Source organism: Pipistrellus hanaki (assembly GCF_964339955.1).
Source record: "Pipistrellus hanaki genome assembly, chromosome: 2".
Taxonomy (NCBI): domain Eukaryota; kingdom Metazoa; phylum Chordata; class Mammalia; order Chiroptera; family Vespertilionidae; genus Pipistrellus; species Pipistrellus hanaki.
Window position 1 is genome coordinate 178813085 of NC_140504.1, and position 25332 is coordinate 178838416.

The 25332-nt window shown below is 43.3% G+C and overlaps 2 protein-coding genes and 1 long non-coding RNA gene across 23 annotated transcripts in view; 2 read left to right on the forward strand and 1 right to left on the reverse strand.

Annotated features, from left to right (window-relative positions):
* KIAA0319L (KIAA0319 like) overlaps nucleotides 1–15153 on the forward strand; it is a 99020-nt gene extending 83867 nt beyond the window's left edge. For all 7 annotated transcript variants that reach the window (XM_084872001.1, XM_084871998.1, XM_084872002.1 and 4 more), the window contains exons 16-21: nucleotides 549–708; nucleotides 4884–5026; nucleotides 6498–6620; nucleotides 7102–7192; nucleotides 8149–8240; nucleotides 12057–15153. In XM_084872001.1, coding sequence (XP_084728127.1) covers nucleotides 549–708; nucleotides 4884–5026; nucleotides 6498–6620; nucleotides 7102–7192; nucleotides 8149–8240; nucleotides 12057–12244 — 797 coding nt within the window. In that variant the 3' untranslated portion in view covers nucleotides 12245–15153. The remainder of the gene's footprint in view (nucleotides 1–548; nucleotides 709–4883; nucleotides 5027–6497; nucleotides 6621–7101; nucleotides 7193–8148; nucleotides 8241–12056) is intronic.
* A 4133-nt stretch (nucleotides 15154–19286) lies between these two features.
* LOC311616544 lies at nucleotides 19287–24618 on the forward strand. The gene is made up of 2 exons (XR_014793911.1): nucleotides 19287–20650; nucleotides 20816–24618. It is a non-coding gene; the product is annotated as an uncharacterized lncRNA (long non-coding RNA).
* ZMYM4 (zinc finger MYM-type containing 4) overlaps nucleotides 24325–25332 on the reverse strand; it is a 119134-nt gene continuing 118126 nt past the window's right edge. For all 15 annotated transcript variants that reach the window (XM_084871963.1, XM_084871974.1, XM_084871967.1 and 12 more), the window contains one exon: nucleotides 24325–25332. This exon is cut by the window's right edge and continues 971 nt beyond it. The gene's annotated coding sequence lies outside the window, so the exon portion shown is untranslated.

Sequence of the window (25332 nt, forward strand, 5' to 3'; positions counted from 1 at the left end):
AAAGCAATGGCTTCCCAGTTCTAAGTTGTAAAAACACCATGTAGCTATGTGAAGTGGTTCTAAGGAAATCCTGGATTCTGGGATCCTTGTGCCTGATTTCTTTTGTGTTGACTGTTTTTAAACCCACAGGGCAGATGCATTCCCATTATTGATAAGAAGTTTGAGATGGACATTGTCCCTCCCATTGTTGTAGACAAAGTACACCAGTCCCTGAAAATCAGATGTGGATCAGGAGAGGTTGCTAGATAAGTCTTCCCACCCTGGAGGGTTCAGCAAAGCCAGTTGAGGAGAGGCTTTCAAAGCATGTTTCTCTCTCCCCCACTCCCTTTACTAAACCTCGTTGCCTCCCTGACACCACCACCCCCACACAACCCCAGCACATGGTGGTAATTCTCAGGTTGACATAGGAACCAGGAATCCTTTTGAAACTCCAACGCCATTTCTGTACGCTCTCATTCCTTCCTCTCCTGTGCCAAGGCACATGCACAGTGGTGGGTCTGTGTTACTTCTCCTTCTCTAAAGCCATGACTAATCCACATGCTTTCCAGATCCCAGGAAAAACAACCTAGTGGAGATCATCTTGGATGTCAACGTCAGTCAGCTGACTGAGAGGTTGAAGGGAATGTTCATCCGCCAGATTGGGGTCCTCCTGGGGGTGCTGGATTCCGACATCATTGTGCAAAAGATTCAGCCGTACACGGAACAGAGGTAGCTGGGCAATGAAGCGGGGGAGAAAAGAAAGACGAATGCCTCCCCTCACCCCCGGGCTTTGTGACTGAGCTGAGAAGTAGCGTGCGTAGATCGAGAAGAGTGGGTCCCCTGACCAGGAACCGCTCGTGGTATCCGTTTCTTCAGTGAGCTCCGCTCTTCAGCCCATGTGTCACATGCTCTGCAAGGTGCCAGGGCCCTAGGTCAGAAGAGGTCCATTGGGTTTGAAGGCCAGTCTAGTAGGGAAATAATCAAGTAAACATCAGTACAGGATGGGTTTGACAGAATGTGTGGTATCGTGGAGGCACAGAGGCAAGGGTAATTAATTCTTCCAGAGGTTGGGGTAGGCAATAGTCCAAAGATTCTTCCCAAAGTAAACTTGCATTGGTCAAGCTTAGGGAAATCAGGAGGGAAATTCAGAATGGGGGAACAGTGTTGGTCCGATGGTGTGAAAGCACAACAGTCCCTCTGGAAGAAAGCACGGGTTCAGAGAGCTTACTGGGCCCAGAATGTGGTGGAAGGTAAGACTGCTGTGTAGACTGAGAATAGTCATCTGCAAGTCAAGAAGTTTATATTTTGGGCTGGAGGACTCAAGTTAGTTGTATGTACCTGAAGTTTTTGTTTTGTTATTAAAGCAAGGAGATTGGTGGTGGTTGTATAAGGGAGTTCAGTAGTGTGAAGGCTAGATTGAAATAGGAAGACCAAAGACTGGGAGACCAAGCAAGAAGCTTTTGAGTAGTCTAGTAAAAAGGTAATAAAACCTGATTAAGGTAGTTGCAATGGAAACAGCGGAAGAGGAGAGAAAAATAAGAAATTCAGGGGTAAATCAACAGGACTTGGAGACCCTGTGAGGTTTCAAACCATGAGGCTTTGGATTTGGATGCCTGATAGATGTGAATGCCATTAGTTGAGATCAGGGATATAGAAAGAATCAGTTTTAAAGAAAAGATAATGTGTTCAGTTTTGACTGTTTAACTTGGTTTGTCTATGGGCTGCATGGGGAGATGTTTTATCAGATAGTAGCAAGTACAGGCAGGAACTTGGGGTGGAGGAATAGCCAGAGAGAGGGAGTCTGCCTCCGAGCAGGAGTCAAAGCCATGAGGACAGATGAGATACACCGGGAAGTGTCAAGAGGGCTGAGGACTGAGCTCTGGAGAACGCATATTTAACAAGGAAAGTAAGAAGAGAGGGGTGGGAGGAAAACCAGGTGGGGCTGGTCTGCTGTAAGTTAAGGATTCAGATGCTTACAGAGACGCAGGTGTGGTAAACACATTTTACTCAGATGTTGGGGAACAGAGGACAAATTCATTGTATGGTTTGAGGACACAGAGATGGAAAGCGTAGCACCTCTTTGAAGAGGTTGGTGCTGAAAATAACATGGGGGATAATATCAAAAGAACACCTTGAAAGACAGGAAATTCTTGAACGTTTTTTCAGACCGAGGGGCAGGTGCAGGGAAAATAGACAGGGGCGTGTAGAGGGCTGTACAGGGACGGAGGTCTTGGGGACTGGCCCTCGTCGAGCAGGAGCATCACTGGAGATGGAGGAAAGGAGGGAAGGTGTGCTTTTAGGGTGAATTTATAGGTAGAGAACATGAAGCTTGAGACCCTGTGTTTGGTCTCTGAAACTGGAGACAGTGTCTCCTACTGGAGGAGGGGGAATAGATGGCAGCATGAGGAAAGTGGAAAGTTGGGGTGATGTTGGTGTCTCAGCCAGGGTGAGAGCAGTGGTTCCCAATCACTGGAACTTTGATGAATATCATTCCCCAAGCCTCTCCCACAGACAGTCTCACTTGGTCTAGAGCAGGGGTTGTCTGTGAGGTCCGAAAGGTGATGACCGCTGGCCTAGGCAGTGGTCAGCAACCGGCGGCTCGCGAGCACATGCGGCTTTGGCCCCTTGAGTGTGGCTCTTTCACAAAATACCACGGCCTGGGCGAGTCTATTTTGAAGAAGTGGCATTAGAAGAAGTTTAAAAAATTTGGCTCTCCAAAGAAATTTCAATCGTTGTACTGTTGATATTTGGCTCTTTTGACAAATGAATTTGCTGACCACTGGTCTAGAGCAATGGTTCCCGGTGTGGGTGGAGCACACGCCCCACAGGGGGGCAGTTTGACTTTTAAGGGGGACAATTCAAGAATGAGTTATTAACAGTGAATTTTTTGCATTTCTTATGGTTCTAGGGCCTCGTATACAGTATATAAATACATATTGTGACATATTTATGCATTTCACTTCTCTATTATATGTTTTGAAACTTTATTTGCTATTTTTTCTTATCTCTTCATACTCTTGTTGTTGTTAACAGTTTCTTAGTGATTTCTTCCTCAGTACTTCAACTGTCCTTTCGTTCTTTTGTTTTTCTCTTTTATGGATGCCATGTTCTTTGGAAGCTTATTAGACCAAGTTAATGGTCTTTTAGGCTTCCTCTATGTGAATAGGAGTTCACTTTTTGAATAATAAGAATTACATGTCATGGCGGGGGAGCATCAGGATTTTAGAGATGCTTAGGTGAGGCATAGCCAAGAAAGGCTGGGAACCTCTGGTCTAGAGTGAGGTTTGGGCACCTAAGGTGTAAAAGCTCCCCAGGTAAACCTGGGTCAGAGACAGCGTGGTGAGTTAGGACTTTTTGTAAGCTCTGCTCAGCAGCCTGGGAGCAGGCAGGGATCCACCAGGCTGGATGCAGGCAGTGGAAGCAGCGAGAGTGCTGGCCAGAGCTCTGTGGAAGGGTTGGCTCGCAGACTTGCTGCCCCGCATCAGGCGGGAGGGAAGAGAGGAGCAGCACAGTGGTGGGTTTCTGGCTCGGGCTTGTTGGCTTAGTGGAGGAATGTTGGAGGGATTGGACACTGGGAAGGAGGGAAAGAGCACGGTTACCTCCCCTCTCCAAACCTGTTCTAGCAGCAAAAATGCCAGTACCCATTTATAGGCTTGTTATTGAGGATCCAATAAAGTAATGTTTGTATCGTCCCTAATGCACAGTAAGTGCCCAATTAATGGTTGTTATAGGTTTATTTTGAGACATGTTGGATTCAAGGTGCCTGTGGAATATCTAGGACAGATATTCTAGCAAGCATTAAAGATAAAGATTTGGTCACACAGGAGAGATGGGGAATGGAGTTTAAAGATTTGAGAGTTACTGGTTTATAGACAGAAATTGAAAGTACCCATGGATTAGATCACTATAAGAAAATGAGAAAAGGACCACAGATCTTTTATGGTAAAGATTTGTTTCTTGATTCTAGAATTTATGTTAACCATTGTTAGCCTTTTTGTATAGCAAGCTTTTAGAAAGACTTATGCCAGTGCTTCTCAAACTTTTATGTCATACCACACAGGAAATTATGCCATTTACATGGCACTTTGGAATAAACAGAGTTACCCTGTAAGCAGCTGGTGCCACCCAGCTACGCTGTGTGTGGAGGGCAGCAGTGTCTTGGGCACACTAGAAACCGTGTGGCCCACTGCTGGAGGAGGTTCGGTCTGAGACTAACAGAAGGAAAAAGGCAGGCCACCAAAAGTGGAAGCCAAGCCAGGGAACAGATTTGTTGCCACCCAGGTGTGAGTTCAAACATGGTCTGCCTTGGACAGAAATTGACAGAAAGCAAACAGATTCTGGGCCTGGAGTAACAGAATCTCGTTCCAGCCACACCATCGCGTAGTCTTGTTACTGTCGTAGTAACGATGGTTTTGGCCTGTGGATAATTATTGGATGCCGTCTGATAATTTACATTTTACAAAGCATTGTAGTCTGTCATACAAGTAACGCAGGCACAAATCCAACAGCACCAGTCTTAGCTGTTAAAAGACTGACAGCAGGGATGTGGTCATAACCAAGTCCCCATTTTCCTGGCCTCTGGTTACCTGTTTGGTAGGGTCCTCTTGCTAGCTGGGGCAGCTTAGGGCATTTCTGAAAGCATAGGCTTTGGGGTCAGATATATCAGGGTTGGTATCTGGCTCTGCCGGAATTAACTGTGTCACCTTGGGCAAGTTGCTTCACCCCTCCGAGCCCCAGTGTTGTCCTTTGTAAAATGGAGCTGACACCGATAAGGCCTTCCTCCCTGGCTTGTGTAAGAGAATGCGTATAATACTTAGCACAAGCACAGGTGCTTGGCAAATGGTAGCTGCTGCTGTTATTGACAGCTTCAGCTTATTCATATATACCGTTGCCTGTCTCTGCAGCACCAAGATGGTATTTTTTGTTCAAAACGAGCCTCCGCCCCAGATCTTCAAAGGCCGTGAGGTGGCTGCGAAGCTCAAGAATGAACTCCGGAAGCAAAAGGCAGACTTTCTAGTGTTCAGAGCCCTGGAGGTCTACACCGTCAGTGAGTAATTCTGGGGTGTTGGGAACAAGACCCTACCCAGGGCCCCCTCTCACCTGACAGTCCCCACTGTCTTCGGCCTCACTTCGTTCTTCAGGAACATGGAGATAAGTTCTTCCCTCCACTGCTGTTACCATGAGGGCCCCGATCATAGAGATTCTTAACCAGGGGTCTGTGGGCCCCTGAGTGTTCAGAGGGCTGTACATTTTGGAAAAAATTACATCTTTCTTTTCATTAACTTCTAACTGAAATTTATTATTTCCCTTAGTTATGAAGGTAGGCAATAAACTACACTGTTAATTGAACCCATGACTTTGAGGCAATAGCAATCAGGTAATTTCTGTCACACAACATGATGACATACTTTCACTCATCACTGTTTCAAAGTTATCAGATGTGAGACTCACTTCTAGATCTTGCTACTTCATTTTTTTAATAAAAGCACACATATATTATTTTTTAATATATATATTTTATTGATTTTTTACAGAGAGGAAGAGATAGGGATAGAGAGTCAGAAACATTGATGAGAGAGAATCATCAATCAGCTGCCTCCTGCACACCCCCACCAGGGATGTGCCCAAAACCAAGGCACATGCCCCTGACCGGAATCGAACCTGGTACCTCTCAATCTGCAGGCCGACGCTCCATCCACTGAGCCAAACCGGTCTCTGCACATATATTATTTTTTTAAATTATATTCTTAGCCAAAACCAGTTTGGCTCAGTGGATAGAGCATCGGCTTTCAGGTTCAATTCTGGTCAAGGGCATGTACCTTGGTTGCAGGCACATCCCCAGTAGGGGTTGTGCAGGAGGCAGCTGATCGATGTTTCTCTCTCATCGATGTTTCTAACTCTCTATCCTTCTCCCTTCCTCTCTGTAAAATATCAATAAAGTATATTTTTTTTAAATTATATTCTTAGATATTTTAAAAACACATTCAATGTAATTGCTTTCCTTTATAATACTGTGCATTTTATTTTGCCATTTAAATTATTCAGAGAAGGGAGTCTGCAGGATGTGAAATATTAAGAACTGCTGATATTAAGCACAAGTAAAACCAATCTGGAATCGCCCTGGCCTGTGTGGCTCAATTGGTTGGTGGTAGGTTCCATTTCTGGTCAGGGCACAAACCCAGGTTAGGAGTTCAATCCCCAGTAGGGGCGAGTGTTTAAGGCAACCGATTGATGTTTCTCTCACATCAACCTCTCTCTCTCTCTCTCTCCTGCCTCCCTTCCTCTCTCTAAAAAATAAAAAACCGTTTGGAACCATGTTCCAGTGGCCTAACTGCTCCAGTTGTATCCAGCTGTGATGATATTTGCAGGCAATGTGTGTAGAAGCTCCTGGAGCAGGTCTTCAGGAAACGCCTCGCAGGCCACTGAAGGGGGGCGGCCTTCCTGCTTTCACAGGCACCGGACGCTGACTGTCCCCACTCTGACTCCACTGTCTCTTCTCCCTTTTCTGCTCCTCTCAGCATGCCAGTTGAACTGCTCTGAGCATGGCCACTGTGATTCCTTTACCAAACGCTGCGTCTGTGACCCTTTTTGGATGGAGAATTTCATCAAGGTGCAGCTGAGGGATGGAGACAGCAACTGTGGTGAGTTTCCTGCTCGGCATTGTGCCAGCTGGTTTGGCACTGACTGGTTCCGAGTTGTGAGTGGGTGGGTGTTGGTGTTTCTGAGGCAGATGAGCAAGCGAGGAGAACTTTGTGTATTTTCTGTTTGCAGAGGATTTTTACTTCTTTCCTCTGTACTTGCTCAAGGTTAGAGGAAAGCTCTGAAGCAGTTGTATAAGAACCAAGCTGAAAGCGCACCAACTGCTTCTGCAACTGCCAACTGCAGCCTACAGCAAACAGCTGCAAGGCCGTCTCTGTTATAGCTCCTTACAGCTGCCCCACTGTCACAGGGACTCAGAGAAGGGCCTGGAAAGCAGGACAATTCTGAAGGTTTAAAACTTGAGCTGCCTTCAACTCTGATGTCTCCGCTTCCCTGGGGAGCCCTGGGTCATTATCTACAGAGGGAAGCCAGCTCTCGCTGAGACCTCCCTCTACAGCCCTGACCATTTGTTCTTCTTGGCAGAGTGGAGCGTGTTATATGTTATCATTGCTTGCTTTGTCATTGCCGTTGCCTTTGGAACCCTGTCCTGGACTGTGATCTGTTGTTGTAAGAGGTAAGTTGGATTATCTTTGGAAATGCATCCAGGCTTCTAGTCCCTGTAGTCAGTCATCACGGACTCCTCCCTTCCTGTCAGTGTTACAGTGCTCCGGCCCACCTCCTTCCGCCAGTGCTGTCAGTGCAGTGATAGGCAACCTGGGAGGGGTGGCTAGGGTCGGAGTGGGAGGGCCTGGGTATGGAACTCGATCACATCTCTGGGATGTATGTCTTTTGACACTCCATACCTCAGCCGCACGACCTTAGGAGATCATTTTATTTTTGGCCTTCCTCACTCGCTGGGATTCAGATGAATACAAGTTTTCACATAGTTACAGACTTAAATTAGTCATGATTAAGGGTAATGGGTTTTCTCATTTGGTCTTCCTATCTAGTCTTATAATACTTAATAGTAATGCTTATTATGTTTTCCATTATAAGTAAGATTTCTGTGTGTCAAGCACCATGATAAATTTTATAGATAATCTGTTTTAATGCGCATGACCACCTTTCCTCATCTTACAGATGTCACCTGTCCATGGGACACACAGTAAATAAGGGGTAGAGCTTAGATTCAACCTGCAGTATAACCACATATAAAACAGAAAATTCAAAGAACTTTAAAAAATTCCCACCACCAAAGACCATCACCATTAACAACTTTCTTGGTTTAATGCTTTCCTCTCTACCCACACCCCTCAAGCATAGTTTCCCTTTTCTTTACATTTTTAACCAGTGTGCCCCCTCGGTACCACTGTGGACTGGTGAGTCCACGCTAAGATATCCACGTCTCCCTTGCCCTTTCCTGGAATTGGTGAGGATTATTTGAACAAATTACAGTTGCCAACTTTCCTGGCTGAAAGGCAGGAGAAACAGGTCTTCCACTGGCATGGGCATGGCTGGCATCCTGTGGGGTCCGCCTGAACGTCACGCACAGCCTCCTTCCTAAGCAGGGGAGGGGATTGTGTTTTTCAGGCAAAAAGGAAAACCCAAGAGAAAAAGCAAGTACAAAATCCTGGACGCCACGGATCAGGAAAGCCTGGAGCTGAAGCCAACCTCCCGAGCAGGTAGCAGCCCTGGGAGCTGGGGCTGGGGCGTGCGCGCTCTCCCTGTGAGGAGCCGCTGTCACTCACAGCGGTTTGTGCTGGAAAAGCACTGTGTCCTGCCTGACGAAGGCCGAGGTGGGCGTGGCCCTGCGCTGGCAGAAGCTGCCTGCTGGACCAGCTCTGATGCCAAGGCTCTCTCAGCAGTCCTTCCACCTCGCAGACAGGCGAGGCCTTCTGCTCTCCTTTGCCTGCTTGTTCCCTGGAGTTTCGCTCTTTAAGCTGTCCTGTGTAGTCAGGCTCAGGGACTGTGGCTCCCCTTTCTGTGCAGACAAGGCGAGGCAGCGATGCAATCAAAGGGACGTCTGCCAGCTGACCTCCTTTCACTCTCCAGTGTTTACAGGTAGATCCACAGGCTCTGTCCTTGTCTTAGAGCCAGAGGAGGGCAGGTTCCCAGCTAGTTCCAGGGGTGGGGCTGGGAGTCAGGACTGCAGAGCCTCTTTCTCGCTGGGATGTCATGGTGGTTTCCATCCATCATGGATACCACAGGACAGGCAGCATCTATAGATTACCCATCTGTGAACATGGATTGAGACCACTGTGTACCAGGCCCTGTGCCAGACACCACCTGTATTATAGCAAACCAGCAAACTCATAAATACACACAAAGGTGATAATGAAAGGTCTTCATAAAGATTAAGTCAAACTGAGCCCTGAGGGACGAGTAGAAGTTGGTCATGTAAAGATTGGGAGATAGCATTTCAGGCAAAGAGTAGTCAGTGAAGGTCAACTGCTGGAAAGAGCAGAGGACATTTGAGGAAGTGGAAGGAGGCGACATGATGATCATGGGACAAGTGGCATGAGGCTGGAAGAGTAGGGAACTTGCTGTAGGTTCCTGCTAAGAACAATAGGGAGCCACACATAAGTTTTAAAGCATTGAATGGTGCAATATGACTTGACATATTAAGAAGGCTACTGTATGAAGGAATTGGAGAGGGGCAAGAGTAAGTGAAAGGAGATTCACTAAAATGTTCTTATGGTAGAGATGATGAGACAGAGGCAAATACACTTAGAGGGGAACTTAATGAGGTTCGTGGTATGTTGTCAGAGGGGTGAGAAAGGATGGTCCTCCCACCAAGCTGCTGCTTTGAGCACCTCTGGGCTGGGTGATGCTACTGCTCAAGATGAGAACGCTGGAAGAAACGGAGATGAAGTGTTTGTTTCAGGACAGTTATGGATTCGGATGAGGAAATGAGGCTGGAAGATAGATAAGGATCAAACTATGAAAAGATTTGTACATCAGCCTAAGGAATTAAGCATTTATTTTGATGTGATGATAAGTGACATCTTCAAGGTGCTGGCTTTGGGGAAGTTAGTCTAATGATAACATTTCATCGATTGAACAGGAGAGACAGGCCAGGGTTGGCTTCTGACCTGACAGAGAATGATAGCACTGTTGGCAGAATATGGACATCTAGTGCAGTGATGGTTTGGGTGAGAGAAGATGAGTTACATTGAAGTCAACAGAACAGTTAAGAGAAGTGTCAATATATAGGGATCTCCTATATGCTTGTGGTATCAGCACCACATAAGTGGGTCAGGTTCCTCTGGGGAGAATGTTGAGGGATAAGAGAAGAGCCCAGGGCTGAGAAGGGAGGAGGAGCATCATGAAAGAGTGGTCAACAGTATTTGCCGTTGCAGGAAGAGAACTGAGAAGGTGACAACAGAGTAGTTTCTGGTCACCTAACGAGCTATAGTAGGGGGGTAAGAGAGCAACCAAAGGGCTTGTATGCATGCACATTAGCATAACCAATGGACAGGGACACTGGGGTGGTGGGGTTTGTCCTAGGGGGTGGGCATGGTGGTGGTGGGTCAATCGGGAGAAAAAGGAGACATGTAGTAATTTAAAAAAAGAGAGAGAGCTAGAGTAGTGGTGGATGACAGCAGAAAGTGCAGGTTTTTGGGGTTTTATTTGGTTAATATTTGCCCGAGGATATTTTCCCATTGACTTTTAGGGAATGTTGAAGAGAGAGGGAAAGGCAGAAACATTGATGTGAAATACATTGATTGGTTGCCTCCTTCACGAACCCCAACCGAGGAGGAGCCTAAAACCAAGGTACATGCTCTTGACCAGAATCAAACCTAGGACCCTTGGTTCTGCAGGCCAATGCTCTATCCACTGAGCAATACTAGCTAGGGCGAAAGTACATGTTACTTAGGAAATAGGCAGTGTGGAATTGGAGGCCCTAGCTATTTGAAAGTCCTCGTGGAAGCTGAGCTGAAAAGTGGAGAAGCAGCAGGACAGGGCTTCGAAGGCAGTTTTCTCGGATGGGGTTCACGAGATGTAGATGGTACAGGTGCGGTTCCTGAGGAGAAGGGGGGAGGGCAAGAAGGAGAGAGGAGTCTAAATGGAACTACAACACCTCTTCTGAGGAAGGGAGGAAAAGCTGGCTGGCCACACTAAGTGCTGGGTTGAAAAGGCAAAATGGGAAGATGGATTGCAGTATGGCAGGCTTCTTGTGAAAGGGGAGGGTAGTGAGGAAGAGCCATGACCAATCGCATCTATGTAAGACGACCACTGTGTTCTAGTAAAAAGCCTGCTCAGATTGGCCAGAGTCAGAGAGGCGGTCTATTAAAAAAAGAACTGGTGTTGCCTCGGAAGTGGGGGGTAGTCTTATACAGCGAATATAGGCATAAACCTATGTTTTAACTGTAAAATTAGGGGGTCGTCTTATACGCCGGAAAATACGGTAACTACACTGAGACTCGGCGAGGCTCAGCAGGCCCTTCTCTTAAGGGCAGCGTCTAACTAAGGGGGTGGTGAGAATGCCCTTGGATTTGGGATGGCTGACCATGCCACAAGCCCTGGCTCTTGTTTTGGGCTCTGTGGATTAGCGGGGCAGCCTAGAGCAGGGTCACTAGTAGGATGAGGGAATGGGATTCGAGACTGTATTGTACGAAGTATGGACTTGAAGTTCAGCTTGAAGAAGGGAGTTAGTGGGGGCTGTTGTGGAGGAAGACATGTTGTATCGAAGTGTTTGCTGGGAGCCAGGGTAAGCCTGGGTGAGGGGTGACAAAGGCTGCCAGGTGGAGCATGGGGCAGGCCCCCTCCAGAGATGGGATTCACATTTAACAGCTGTTCTTTTGAATTTTGTTATGCTGTTCTATCAATTTTTAAAAAACAAACATTTTATTGAAGTATATTAGGTCGAACCATGTGAAATTACTACTTAGCTTCTAAAAAAATGGCATTTTGTAGTTCTAACAAGTAAGTTATAAAATTTAATGGGTTTTCACAACTGAACAGGCACATGTAATCAGCCCCCCAGGAGTGCCTCCTTTGTGCTTCTCTCCCCAGCCACTGTCCCCCCCCCTCCCCTTACTTCTAATTTTTTGGGAGTTTTATATAAGTGAAATCAGTGTATTTGGCTCCTTTCACTCAACATTCTATTTATCACATTCACCCATATTATTAGAGCAATAGTTCATTCTTATGGCTGCACCGGAGGCCCAGTGCACAAAGTTTGTGCTCAGATGCCAGCGATCAGGGCCAATCTGTGGGGCAACCAGCAGGGTGATCCCTCCCTTGCAGGCACCCACCTTAGCCAGCCTGGCCTACAGCATTGGAACTGTCTGTCTCATTTACTCTGACTTCCCTGTAGGGCTGTTCCAGCTGGCCAGCACTGGGAAGGCTCAGGAAGCCCCTCTTCCCATCTGCCCCTCCCAGCAGGGAGAGGGGACCAGGACTCCCTGTCCCCGGCTCTTCAGGCTGGGAGGAGGGTGTGGCTCAGCTGGGAAGGTTGGTGCTCCTGATGCAGAAGTCCCTTATCTCCCTTGCAGGCATCAAACAGAAAGGCCCGATGCTGAGCAGCAGCCTGATGCATTCTGAGTCGGAGCTGGACAGCGATGATGCCATCTTCACGTGGCCAGACAGAGAGAGGGGCAAACTCCTGCACGGTCAGAATGGCTCCGTGCCCAACGGACAGACCCCACTGAAGGCCAGGAGCCCGCGGGAGGAGCTCTTATAGCCAGCCCCCGGGTCTGTCTCCTCAGGGTCGAGGTTGGCAGTGCTGGGTCCAGAGCATTGCCAGGCTGGTTCTCAAACCTCCCATTTCAGTGGGCAGCTGTTGTGCCAGCATTCGCTGGTCAACTCCCTCCATATCATCCACAACCAGAGCTGCTGATACCTGGATCCAGAGACATTCTCCAGGAACCTGAACAAAGCTGTGAATGAAGAGGTTTCCTCTTTAACCATCTGGTAGTCCCCTCACCTCTTACCTCCTTTCCCCCGCATATCCTCACCTCAGGGCCTCCGTTTTTGCGAACCCCTCCCCTGCTCTGAGGGTGGACCCAGCCAGCTCCCCGTTGGCAGTGTTGCACGCCCAGAGCACCTGCACAGTGAGGGCTGGCTGTGCCCCCACGCCTGGGTCCAGAACCAAGCACTACCAGTCTACCAGAGCCCGCCCCAAGTCTTCTCTTCTTTGGGATCACTGGATCCAGAGGATGTAGCACCCCTTCTCCTCACCACAGATGCTGGGCTGGTGGTGCAGACATGGTGTCTGGCCTAAGGGTAAGGGAGAGCTGGCTATTGTGTCAGAGCAGTGAGGCTGGACACAGACCGCCTCCCCATCTCCTGACCAGAGCTGGCCGAGAGCAGAGCCACAGCTGACTGGAATGTTACGGCATGAAAGCGCATGTGTGCGATTGTCCTACTGTGTTCTTTGTGTCGTGTGTGTGTGTGTGTGTGTGTGTGTGTGTGTGGGTGGTCACTCACAACGCAACCCTGACTTGGAAAGACTTTAAGCTCCTTGGAAGAGAGACTTCCTATGATGTCTGGGTATTGAGGAATGGGAGCTTTGGGGGGTGGGGGACTTTTTAAAGAGAAGCTTATAGTTTATACTACTGTCTGTTGTGAGATGATTAAACATGCTATTTAATTGTACCTGTGCCCACTGACTGCAACTGTGCTCTATCACTGACCTGTACCGTAGGTCCAGCCACTGGTGCATCCCTGAGAGGTGATGGCCTCCAGCGGGGAAGTCATGGGACTGGCATCAACACTGTGGCCAATGGGGCTGGGGTTGTGCCTGTACAGCTGCCTGACTGGTGGAGGAGTACATCCCTCCTGGCCCCTGCTGGCCAGCTGCCCTGGCTTTTAGGGAGGGCGGTTTCCTGTCCTTCATTCAATACCCACAGCTCCCCCTTACTGCAGGGCCTGTTGCTAAGGAACCCCAAACATAAGGCATCCTTGCATTTCTGGAATCCCACTAGGTACTGCGCACATAGAGGAAACTTACCAGGAAGCAAACTCAAAGAAAACTCCTAGGGTTGGAAGGCTGCAGCCTTGGCCTTCCTGCTTGGGGAGAGGCTGATCTTTGTCCTTACAACTTCCCTTTGGCCCATCTGATAAGTGGAAGGAGCTGAGGAGGGGATCACATACATTGAGAGTTACTCTCTGAAAACAGGATGGAAAGAAGGTGCATGCAGTTGGGTCACCGGTCCCTGGAAAAGTTTCAGGAGCATAGACGAGGCCCTTGACTTTGGTGGAATCTGTGTGGGTTGGTTTAAGGGGCCTGTACGTCCTTCCGTTATGCCCAGACCATGATTATAACCCCTTCCAACTATTACCCTTCGGTTTGGGGGTGGGGTTGGTGGTGGCTACCTAGTTTCCAATATTTCCAGCATTAGAGCTGTGCCTGTCTACTGTTGTGCCTCCTGCTGGAAAGAGGCTTGACACTGAAGGGTATTGACATTGAAGGGTAGTTACCTCTCATGCAAAGGATAGGTCTTAGACAGTTTTCCATCCAATTCTCAGGGCAGATTCAAATTTTCCCTAGTCTAACCCTAACCCTCCCTCACCCCTTCTCACTTCTAAGCTAATCACATTCTGGCAACAATAGCTGTGGGTCCTGTGCTGACTGTCCATTAGAATCGCCTGAGCACGTTTTAAACCACACTAATACCTGGAACCCACACACAGGTTTTGACTTTTGAATATTTAACTGAACTTTTATTAAGTCCTCCTGTAATTTGTGAAGCCATACCAAGTCCTGGACTAGGGGGAAATAGCCAGTTGGGTTTGGTAGAAGGTAAATAGCCAGTTGGGTTTGGTAGAAGGTAAAGTACCCAGACGCCCAGGTCTTCTGAACCACTGCAGGGAGAGGCCCCTGAAGTTGGGTGAAGAGATCAACTGTTCACCAAACCAAGGTCCTTTCCCAGGACACAGCTCATCCACATTTCCATCAGAGAATTCCATCTTTAGCCCTGGCCCTTAAAAGTTTTCTGTGACGCCCACTCCCTCCCTCTATCTGCTGGCCAGAGCAGAGGCGCACTCGGGGGACCTTCTTCCTGAACCACCATCTGGAAGAGAGCTGCCCTACCAGATGGCCTTTGGATTGTTATGAAAGAAATAAAAATATATTTTTTTAAAAACTCATGTTAAGATTATGGGTCTAAACCTACCAGTTTGGTTCAGTGGATAGGAAGGTTGGCCTGCAGTCCCAAAGAGTCCCGGGTTTGATTCCAGTCAAGGGCACGTACATTGGTTGCAGGCTCCTCAGCGCCTGGGCTCTGCTCAGGGTGCATGCAGGAGGCAACCGATTGATGTGTTTCTCTCTCAACAATGTTTCTCTTTATTCTTTGCCAAGTTAAATGGAAAAATTTCCTTGGGTGAGGATTAACAAAAAATAAAGAATAAAAATACAAAGATTACGGGTCTAGGCTCGCTTCTGTCACCGGTCTCCCTGGGCCCAAACACATTACTGGGGTTGACAATGATGCCTCAGGATTATGCTGCCCTACACAGCATGGCAGTACTGACAGCCACTGCAGGCAGGGGGTAGAACCGTGAAATTCCAAACCTGCCTCTACTGCCCCACACATCCCAGCACAGCCCAGTAGAGGCAGTTGAAACACCCTTCCCTCTCAATACCCTCTCCCCCCCAAAAATAAACACCCAGCAGTGACAGCAGCCATTAGTGAAAAGTAGGGGATTCTGGGAGCTCATAAAATCAGTTGTCTACCATCCACCATATCCCTAGGGGTGGCCCTTAACTTTTGTAGGTATATGGCATTTTTCTTAACAAAAGAACTGCTACTCTATTATGATTATAGAGGCTCAAATACTGCAGGTAAGAAAACAAAAACTTGTGCTATACCACCATCTAGTGGAAAATAAACATGCTGAATTGTTGAAAGCAAAACAGTCAACAAAGTTCACTACCTCAAATGCACAGATATAGGAGCAATGCATCAAATAACATGACCAAGCAAGGTAACTTGGGAGCACACAAAATTAAATGTCCAGAAACCAAACTCAAAGTCATGGAAGATGGTGATTTAGATATCAGAATTCAAGATTGCAACTATCAAGAAATTTCAATGATATACAAGAAAGAAAGGCAGTTCAATGAGCTAAGTGACTAAAGAGACTGGAACTATAAAAAGAACCAAACAAATTTTGGAGCTGAAGAACTCAATAAATGAGTTGAGGAATGCATTAAAGAGCAATGAAAATAAAGCAGATCAAATGGAAGAGAGAAACAGCTCAAAAATGGCAATCTAGAAATGACCCAGTAGGGAGAAGCGAACTGAGAGTTTGAAAGGAAAGAACTCATGTCCTGGCCTGTGTCCGGTTAGAGCATTAGCCCATGCGCTGAAGGGTCTCAGGTTTGATTCCCAGTCAAGGGCACACGCTTAGGTTGCAGGTTTGATCTCCGCCCTAGCGGGGGCATGTGCAAGAGGCAACAATGTGTGTCTGTCACGTCAATGTTTGTTCACCTCCCTCTCTCTCTTCCACTCTAACAATCAATGAAGAAATATCCTTGGGTGAGGATTAACAAAGAAACAAAAAGTTCTCTGAAAACTATCCAACATTAGAAAGAACAATATACGGATAACAGGTATACCAGAAGAAAAAGGAACAGAGAGCCTACTCAAAATAATTGAAGAGAACCATTCCAAACCCCAAGGAAAGAACTGGACTTTATAATAGAGGAAGTGAACATAACACCTAATTGTATCAATGCAAAAAGACCTTCTCCGTGACACATTTTATTTAAACTCAAAAATCAATGACAAAGAATTCCCAAGGAAGCCAGGAAGAAAAAAAGACTAACCTACAAAGGAAACTCCATTAGATGATCAGATTTCATAATAGAACATAAGACAGGAATAATGGAAGGAAATATTCTAAATATTGAAAGAACCATCAACTAGGGTAATATATCTAGCAAGTTAGTCTACGGATATGGAGAAAGAAGGCTTTCCCAGACAAAAGCTGAGAATTTATCACCATTAGACCTGAATTACAAGGATTGTTGAAAGTAGCTCTTAAAAAAAGATACATATATATATATATTAACTATTATTGATTTTTTACAGAGAGGAAGGGAGAGGAATAGAGAGCCGGAAACATCGATGAGAGAGAAACATCCATCGGCTTTCTCCTGCACACCCCCTACCCGGGATGTGCCCGCAACCAATGTACATGCCCTTGAATGGAATCGAACCTGGGACCCTTCAGTCCGCAGGCTGATGCTCTATCCACTGAGCCAAACCGGTTTTGGCTGAAAGTAGCTCTTTTATTGGAAACAAAAAGACGAAGGTATACAAAACTGAGTAAGATGACTAACAGAAAGGAAACTATAAATCTACTTCAGAATATGATATTAAACAGTTACAACAAAGATTAATTGGGGGGGGGGGCAGTGAAGAAATGCTACTGCAATGTGGTAATATCATAAAAAGGGAGAATTTGTGACCACAAAGTCATAAAAGTGGAGTGAAAAGTGACTTGAGTGGGTATAGGTGAATGAAGATAAGACTGAATCAGAAGAACAAGGACTACCATGTGTATGAAACATTTACATAAAGCGAATGCTAACCACAAAACAAATATCCAGAGCTGAGATTCCAAGCATAAAGAGGAAATGGAGAGAAAAAACATAGAAAACCACCAAATTAAAATAGCAGACAGAATCACAAGGGAAGAGATACAAAAGTAGCAAGAAAATATAAATTATCTATAGTAATTACATAAATAATTCCCTAAATGTAAATGAACAAAACACCAATCAAAAGGCATAGAATAGTGGGACAGATTGAAGCACAAATCCCTACTATAATGTTGCCTGTGAGAGACCACTAGAAAGACAAAGTGAAGGGATGGAAGATGAGACTTCAAGCAAATGGCATCCACAGAAAAGTAGGTGTGGCAGTACTTTATATCGAACAAAATATTTCAAGATAAAAAAGTTGAGACAAAAATGGCTATTTTATAATGTTAAAGGGGACAACTCATCAAGAAGACATAACAAATGTATATTTGAACACAACCTGATGAGAACACCAAAATACATAGAATTTTAGAACCAGCAGACCTAAAAAAACAAAAAAAAACAAAAACAGACAAATCTACAATTCTAGCAGAGGACCTTAATACCCCATTGACAGCAATGAGAGATTACCCTGACAAAAAGTCAATAAGGAAATAGTATTAAATGGCACATTAGACCAAATAGTCTTAGTTGATATTCTACAACATGCCCTCCTAAAAGGACAGAATACACATAATGCTTGTAACTGTTGGTCTTCAAACTTTTTCGGTTGACCATTCTTAATCTTTCACATCGAAATCATCACTTTTAAAGCATTTAACCAGTGTTCACAAGTATCTTGAGATGGAGCATGTTCACCATAAGCTTCCCAAAGTATAACTTTTTCTTCAAAGTAAGTAATGAATTAAAACTTCCCACAAATGCTTGTTTTTTGGGGGCATAAAATTTAACATTTTTAAAAATATATATATTTTATTGATTTTCTACAGAGAGGAAGGAAGAGGGATAGAGAGCTAGAAACGTCGATGAGAGAAACATTGACCAGCTGCCTCCTGCACACCCCCCACCGGGGATGTGCCCACAACCAATGTACATGCCCTTGACCGGATCGAACCAGGGACCCTTCAGTCCGCAGACCGACGCTCTACCACTGAGCCAAATTGGTTTCGGCAAAATTTAACATTTTTAAGTGTAAAAATATCTATGATGTTAATACCTTCAGCAAATTTTACATATGAAGTTTTGAAGCTTGCTGTCAATACAACAAAATAGCATACATATCAAATCACACATGTATCAACATATGTGTAAATCCATCTAGTGAAAAATATCCGCATTATTAACTGGTATGCCTGCTTATGTGGAGATTAAAGATGCTACTGAACAACTAACTATAGATACACAGAGACAAATGAAAATATAACATACCAAAAGTTTTGGGACACAGCAAAAGTAGTATTAAGAGGAAAGTTTATATGTACAGACAGTCCTCGAGTTACGTCAGACTCCACTTACCGTATTTTCCGGCGTATAAAATGACCGGGTGAATAAGACTATCCCTAATTTTACAGTTAAAACCTAGGTTTAGGCCTATATTTGCCTATTTTCGGGATATACTCGGCGTATAAGACGACCCTCGATTTTCGGATGACTTTTTTCGTTTCAAAGGTCGTCTTATACGCCGGAAAATACGGTACATTGTTTTGTAGTTACATCGCCATTTCCCATTTACAGTATTAAAAAAAAATAGTTGTCATTTCGATATATGTACCTATGTGCTTTATGTTTTTTATTATTTATTTAACCCAAGTAAAGGTTAGGAACTATTATCTTTCTTTTACAATTTTTTTACTGTTTCACTTCATTACTGCTGTGTATGGGCTCCATGTGAGTGACACAGGTGCTTATGTAGGTGGGTTCCGACTTACAGAGAAAATCGAGTTACGTTGCGCCATAGGAACGGATCTCCAACGTAACCCAAGGACTGTCTGTAAACTAGTGTCCCAGTGCATGGATTCATGCACGTTGGAAGGAAATTAATTAGCCGAAACCGGTTTGGCTCAGTGGATAGAGCGTCGGCCTGCGGACTGAAAGGTCCCGGGTTCAATTCCAGATGTTGCGGGCACATCCCCAGTAGGGGATGTGCAAGAGGCAGCTAATCGATGATTCTCTCTCATCGATGTTTCTAACTCTCTATCCCTCTCCCTTCCTCTCTGTAAAAAATCAATAAAATATATATTTTTTTAAAAAAAGAAAATTAATTAGAAAAAATATTTTAATATTGCTATTCGCCCTTTTTCTATAATAGAAGTATCAACCAAATTTATATTGACAATGACAGATTGAAACACACACATGTGATTGGCACCAGCAAGAGCTTTATATGTATCGCGCATATGCGAGTCAACTTAGCCTTTTAGAGATATAGGATAAATTTGCTTAAGTAGACCTGCTTTCTGATTTAGCTAAACTTTTTCCAGCCCAGTGAAGCACCCCAACTTCTCTTTCAGGTAATTGTTGGCAACACAGCAGTAAATATCAACATGAAGCAGATTATTATTGTAGATCACCCAGGGAGAACAAAGGTAAAATATTTCATTGTAGCAGTGTTTGACTATATTCTGCACAGTGAGAAAAACTGAAGTCATTTTCAAGGTCCACCATTTCTTACTGTTTTTCAGTTGGGTCAAGTTTCTGAACTTTCTAAATCTCTGTTTCCTAAAATAGCAGACAGAAGGAAAGAAATAATAAATATTAAAGTAGAAATAAATGAAATAGAGATTAAAAAGGCAATAGAAAAAAATTAACCAAGAGCTGGTCCTATGAAAAGATAAACAATAAACAAATTTGACACATGTCTGGCTAGACTAATGAAATAAAATCAAATAAAAGAATGAGAAGTTACGACAACACAGAAATCTAAAGGAATATACAAGAATACTATGAAAGTCTATATAGCACCAAATTTGATAACCTAGAAGAAATGGACAAATTCTTAGAAGCATACGAACTTTCTAGGCTGAATCATAAGAAACTGTAAAACCTAAGTAGACCAATCACTATAGTAAGGAAATAAAAATAGTAATCAAAACTTCCCCCAAAACGCTGGTGAATTTTACCACCCTTCCTCAACCTCTTCTAAAAATATTCAAGAGGAGGAATATTTCCCAACTCATTTTAGAAGGCCAACATTACCCAGATACTAATACCAAGCAATACGATACAAAAAGAAAAGTTACAGGCCAATATCTCTGATGAACAAGATGCAAAAATCCTAAATAAAATACTAACAAGACAAATCAATATATTAAAAGGGTCATAAATCATGATCAAGTGGGATTCATTCCAAGGATACAAAGATGATTCATCATCCACAAATCAATGTGACATACCACATTAACAAAATAAAACTTCTATGATCATATCAACAGATGCAAAAAAAAAAAAAAGCTTTTGAAAAGATACCACATCCATTTATGATAAAAACACTCAATAAAATGGTATAGAAGGAAAGTACCTCAACATAATAAAGGCTATAGATGATAGTTTCTTTTCCATTTTTTCTGATTTTATTATTATTTTCTTTTTCCCCCTGATGTTCATTCTTATTGGCTTCTAGCTACTCAACGCTACTTTGCGGCGGAAACGTGCGTTGAATTAACTCAATTCCCCGTAATCACTAATAAACTGCAATGTCCCCTGAGAGGGGACATCCGAGTGATATGCTAGAATTCCGATGTCCCCTGAGAGGGGACAGCGGAGTGCAAAGGGTTAAATTATTGAATTGAATGATTGCTTTATTCATTCATAATCTTTGTTCCCTGAAAATGATTTCATGAAAAGGAAACATGATTTTAAATCTAATTTTTCCCTCTCGGTTCTGTTTCAGCTATGTTTCCAAATTCAGACATAATAATTTTATCATTCATTAGTCCATTGTAGGTGCTTTCTCATTTCCCTTTTTATTCTAAGGGTTATCCATCCTCCCTTTTACCAAAAATTGTTAGTTTTCAGGCTGTTTATGAAGTATAGTAATATCCATATTTATATTTTTTTATTAATTCTATCAGTATGTAATCCACTTTTTTTTGCATTAAATCCTTTTTATCCAATACTATGAATATTGCTAACCCAGATATTTCTTAATATTTGTCTAATAATGTTTTGCATCACTTTTACCCTTGTTAGATTTTTTTAATTTATCCAGTCTTTTAAATTTTTTACTCATTTATATCAAAATCAACCCATGAATTCCTATTTTATTCATTAGGTTGTACTCTGATACACAAATTGTCCTAGATTTAACCAATGGAAGCCTTTTCTGTCTGCCTCCTATTTCCTTCTGACATGGCCCTATTTTTTTTTTTTTTTTTAAGCATTTACATACTCAAAAGGTATTCCAGGATTATCTTTTCTTTCCCCCGTCTTAGAATTAGTCATTGAGCCCTCATGCAAGAGCTCTTGGTATGGCTCATTGCTACCAAGGTAAAACTGTTTCTATACCATGTCAGTGGATAGAATCAATCAATCAATCCATAAAATACATATACACACTAGTGACCTGGTGCCCAGATTTGCGCACATTGAAAGGATATTAATTAGATGGTGGCAGGTGGGGCAGGACTGGGGGAGACGGGTCTGCGCAAGATGGGCCGTACATGCCCTGGATTCAACCTCCCCATGATCCCTCCCCAGCTGGCTGCAACTGGGGTGGCACAGCAGCAGAGTGAGCGGGATCCCTCCGGCAGGTGGGGTCCCTCAGCTTGGCCTGAGGGAACAGGCCAAAACTGGCTCTCCAACATCCCCGGAGGGGCCCAAGTGGGAGAGGGCACTCTGCGAAGCTGCTGTCACACGGGGTGTGGAACACACACACACAGTGGGCAGTAAACAGATTCGGGGCTGGCAGTGCCCACGGCCAAAGGTGGGATCGCACGGCCCCACCGGGAATCGGGCTCCCTCTTCTCTGGTTCTCGGGTGTGTCACCCAAGAACCATCGTTGCCAAGTCACTGCAGCTCGGCAGCTCCTGCATTGAGCATTTGCCCCCCGGTGGTCAGTGCATGTCATACCTACCAGCCGGTCAGTCAGATGGTCACTTACCCTTTGATATATATAGACACTCTTATCACTATATACAACTATATCTATCTGTCTAAACCTATGAGGTCAAACCAACTCTCCCAATTTCAACTCAACATCTCAGGGTTCTTCCTAGCCTTCTCCCTTTCCACGTTCATAAATCCTTTCTCAAACAGGGAGAAATCTGGCTCCCATTATGCTCAATATATGTATACTTATTTCTCAATCATTTAACTTATTTGCACAATGTGATCAGTCTCCTAACCATCCCAGCCACTCACTGCCTCACTCGCTCTGACGCTGCGCTGCTTCACTGAGGCCTCTCACCAGCGGGCTGCCACGGCTCCAGGCACACAGCATTTCCTCCGTGCTCTTACTTCCTCAAACACTAATGTCTCTATGCAGAGAAGGGAGGGTAAATAAAGATGGGAAAATAAGGGTGAGAATCTGTCTTCAGTTAAATTTAAGATGTTTACATTCATTGTAATTTAGAGCTTATTTCTGCTGTTATTTCGCAATTTCTACTTACAATTTCTACTTTCTGCTGTTATTTCGCAATTTCTACTTACTGTACTCCCCTCCCCACCTCCCTGCCGCTTTCCACTGAGTAGCAATGGATAATTTTCTTCTGTTTAAAAGGTAACACATTCTACTTTTATATGGCTGAGTGGTAACACATTCTACTTTTATATATACTCCACTGTATATATGGATCACAGCTTTAATTGTTCGTTGAAAGACAATTAGGTTGTTTCCGTATCTTGGCTATGGTGAATAAAGCTGCAATGAATATAGGGGTACATATATCTTTACTTAACATTTGAAAGCCAGGCATAAATGATAAATTACTATTATTCCACTTTGTGAGAAAAACTGAGGCACAGGGAGGTTAAATAATTTACAAGCTATACAACCAGTAAGTAAAAAAACTAGCATCCAAAACCTTGGATCTTCCGTTCTGAAACAATACCTCTTATATTTTTTCAATGATAGTAACATATGATGATGATGGACAAGAAGAATTGGGGGTATTCTTGCTTAATTCTTTCCTAAAATTTCAACTCAGTACCATAGGGAACCTTTCCAACATGGAAAATTAAATTCTGAATTTAACAGAAAACTGGGATTCATTAGCAAAAATTCATTTTACTTTGGACTTTTTAGAAAAGTTCTATTTTACAAAATTAGTAATGCTACAAGGGCAGTTTGATAGAAAGTTTATATGGAATTGAAGGTATAGTTGTAAAGATAGCTCTAAAATCTAAGGAAAATACCCTTTAGCCCCACATTCCCAAATTAAATATGTAAATATTCTTAAAATTGGATATATTCTTTATCCTAATTCTACAATTTCAAAATTGAATAAACTGAATGGATGCAAGCTTTGTAAATCTCAAAAAAGTTTGCCTGAAATGAAATATATATAATATACCTGATATTTCTAGCTTTCGGGGTTTTGAATATAAGTTAATAAATTAACTAAAAATGGGAACAAGTCTTTTGATACAAGAAAGAAAACAACCAAAAAGACTGTAATGAAACAATATGTTTACTGGACTGAGTAAATACCAAATAATTTATTTTATGAAAACTGCTTTCTTTGTTATATACCATCTGTTGGTCATACCAATATGGTCAAACAGAAAAAAAATATTTTAAATTATTTCAAGAAAATTATAAAGAAAAAGAGTAACTCACCCATCAAATACAAATATACTATTTTATTCTAAAGGAATATTTCTGTGGTTTCTGCAAGGGAAAACCCAAAAGTGGTTAAAAAAAAAACAAAAAAAAAAAACAGAAAAGGATAACTTAGTTGTTTCTCTGTGTTTGATTTTTTTTTTTCTCCTGGAAAAAAAAATGTAATTTTACATAATTATAATTTTCAAAAGCAAATAATTGGACACATATCAACAGCTATGCTTATGAGGAATGACCAGTATTTTCTTATATGAATTAATCTAGGGTATGAACAACTCTGTGATTTAATATGCAATTTAAATCCCAATATAGTCATTTACGTGGGGTATTGGCTGTTCTCAGTTAAAAAATACAGATTTTTTTTCCCTCTCTGGTGTTTTATAACAATTTCTCTACTGTGCCAAGAATATTTGTTTTTCATACAACTACAGAAAGGGAAATGTTAGTGTTTATACAAAACATAAAATGAATATATTGGGGACTATTACACCTGAAGTTTCTGGACAGTTTATTGGCAGACTTATGAGACAATTCAATTGTTTTTCCTCCATATTAAACAAGGTCTGGAAGTAAGAAATCTTCCAATCAGAGATGACAAACACAGATGGAATTAAATCATACAGAACTGGGGCGGATTTACTTCTTTACACAGTTCTCATAACAAAAATGAAATTTGTCACAGGCCGAGGGACAGAACCATCAAGCACACAATGTCAAAAGGCCTAGTTTTAAATTTTTATTGTAGTAAAAATGACTTTCATTTACTTACTAAAAAAAAAACAAAAACCTGCCGCTCACACCTAAAAATGGGACATATTGAAAAGAATTTCAAGGTTAAAATTTCTAAGAGGCTTTGGACTTCTCTCATTTCTATAAGGGTCAAATTAATCTCTGCTAAATAAGTTTTGTGATTATCCAACATCATAAAAGCTTCGATTCAAAATTTTGTGGGGAAGAAACTGAGAATGGAGATGAGAGAAATGGATAGGCATGTCAAACACACTATGACTTGCAATCCTCAGAAAACCATTAAAACAGCTAGAGTTTGGAATAATGCTATAAGAACCTGCTTATGACCATGAAAGACAGTCAATGTCTGTATCCTAGCCCCATTTTCAAGTTCTTTAGGACAACAAGGTCATCTTCCAAATGCTTTGTATAGGAACATACTAAGATCTTTTCTATCATAATTCTGATAGCTAAATAATACTGTGTCTTTGTGGAATCATCCACAGCTTTGACAGTTAGGGGAGAGACTATTCTTTTTGCAATGACACAGGCCTTCAGAAACGGGTGCTGAAGACAAAATAGGAGGAATTATTTAGGAAATAGGAAGATAAAACAATGAAAGGAAAGCTGCCATTTGGGGATAAAATGAAAACAAAAGGAGAACCCCCATTTCTGTGCACCATAGCTCATGCCATGAGACAGCAGCAAAAAGGCTGACACCCAGAGAAGTGGGCATTTTAGTGGGCTTTCTAGAAACATTTCAAGACACCTC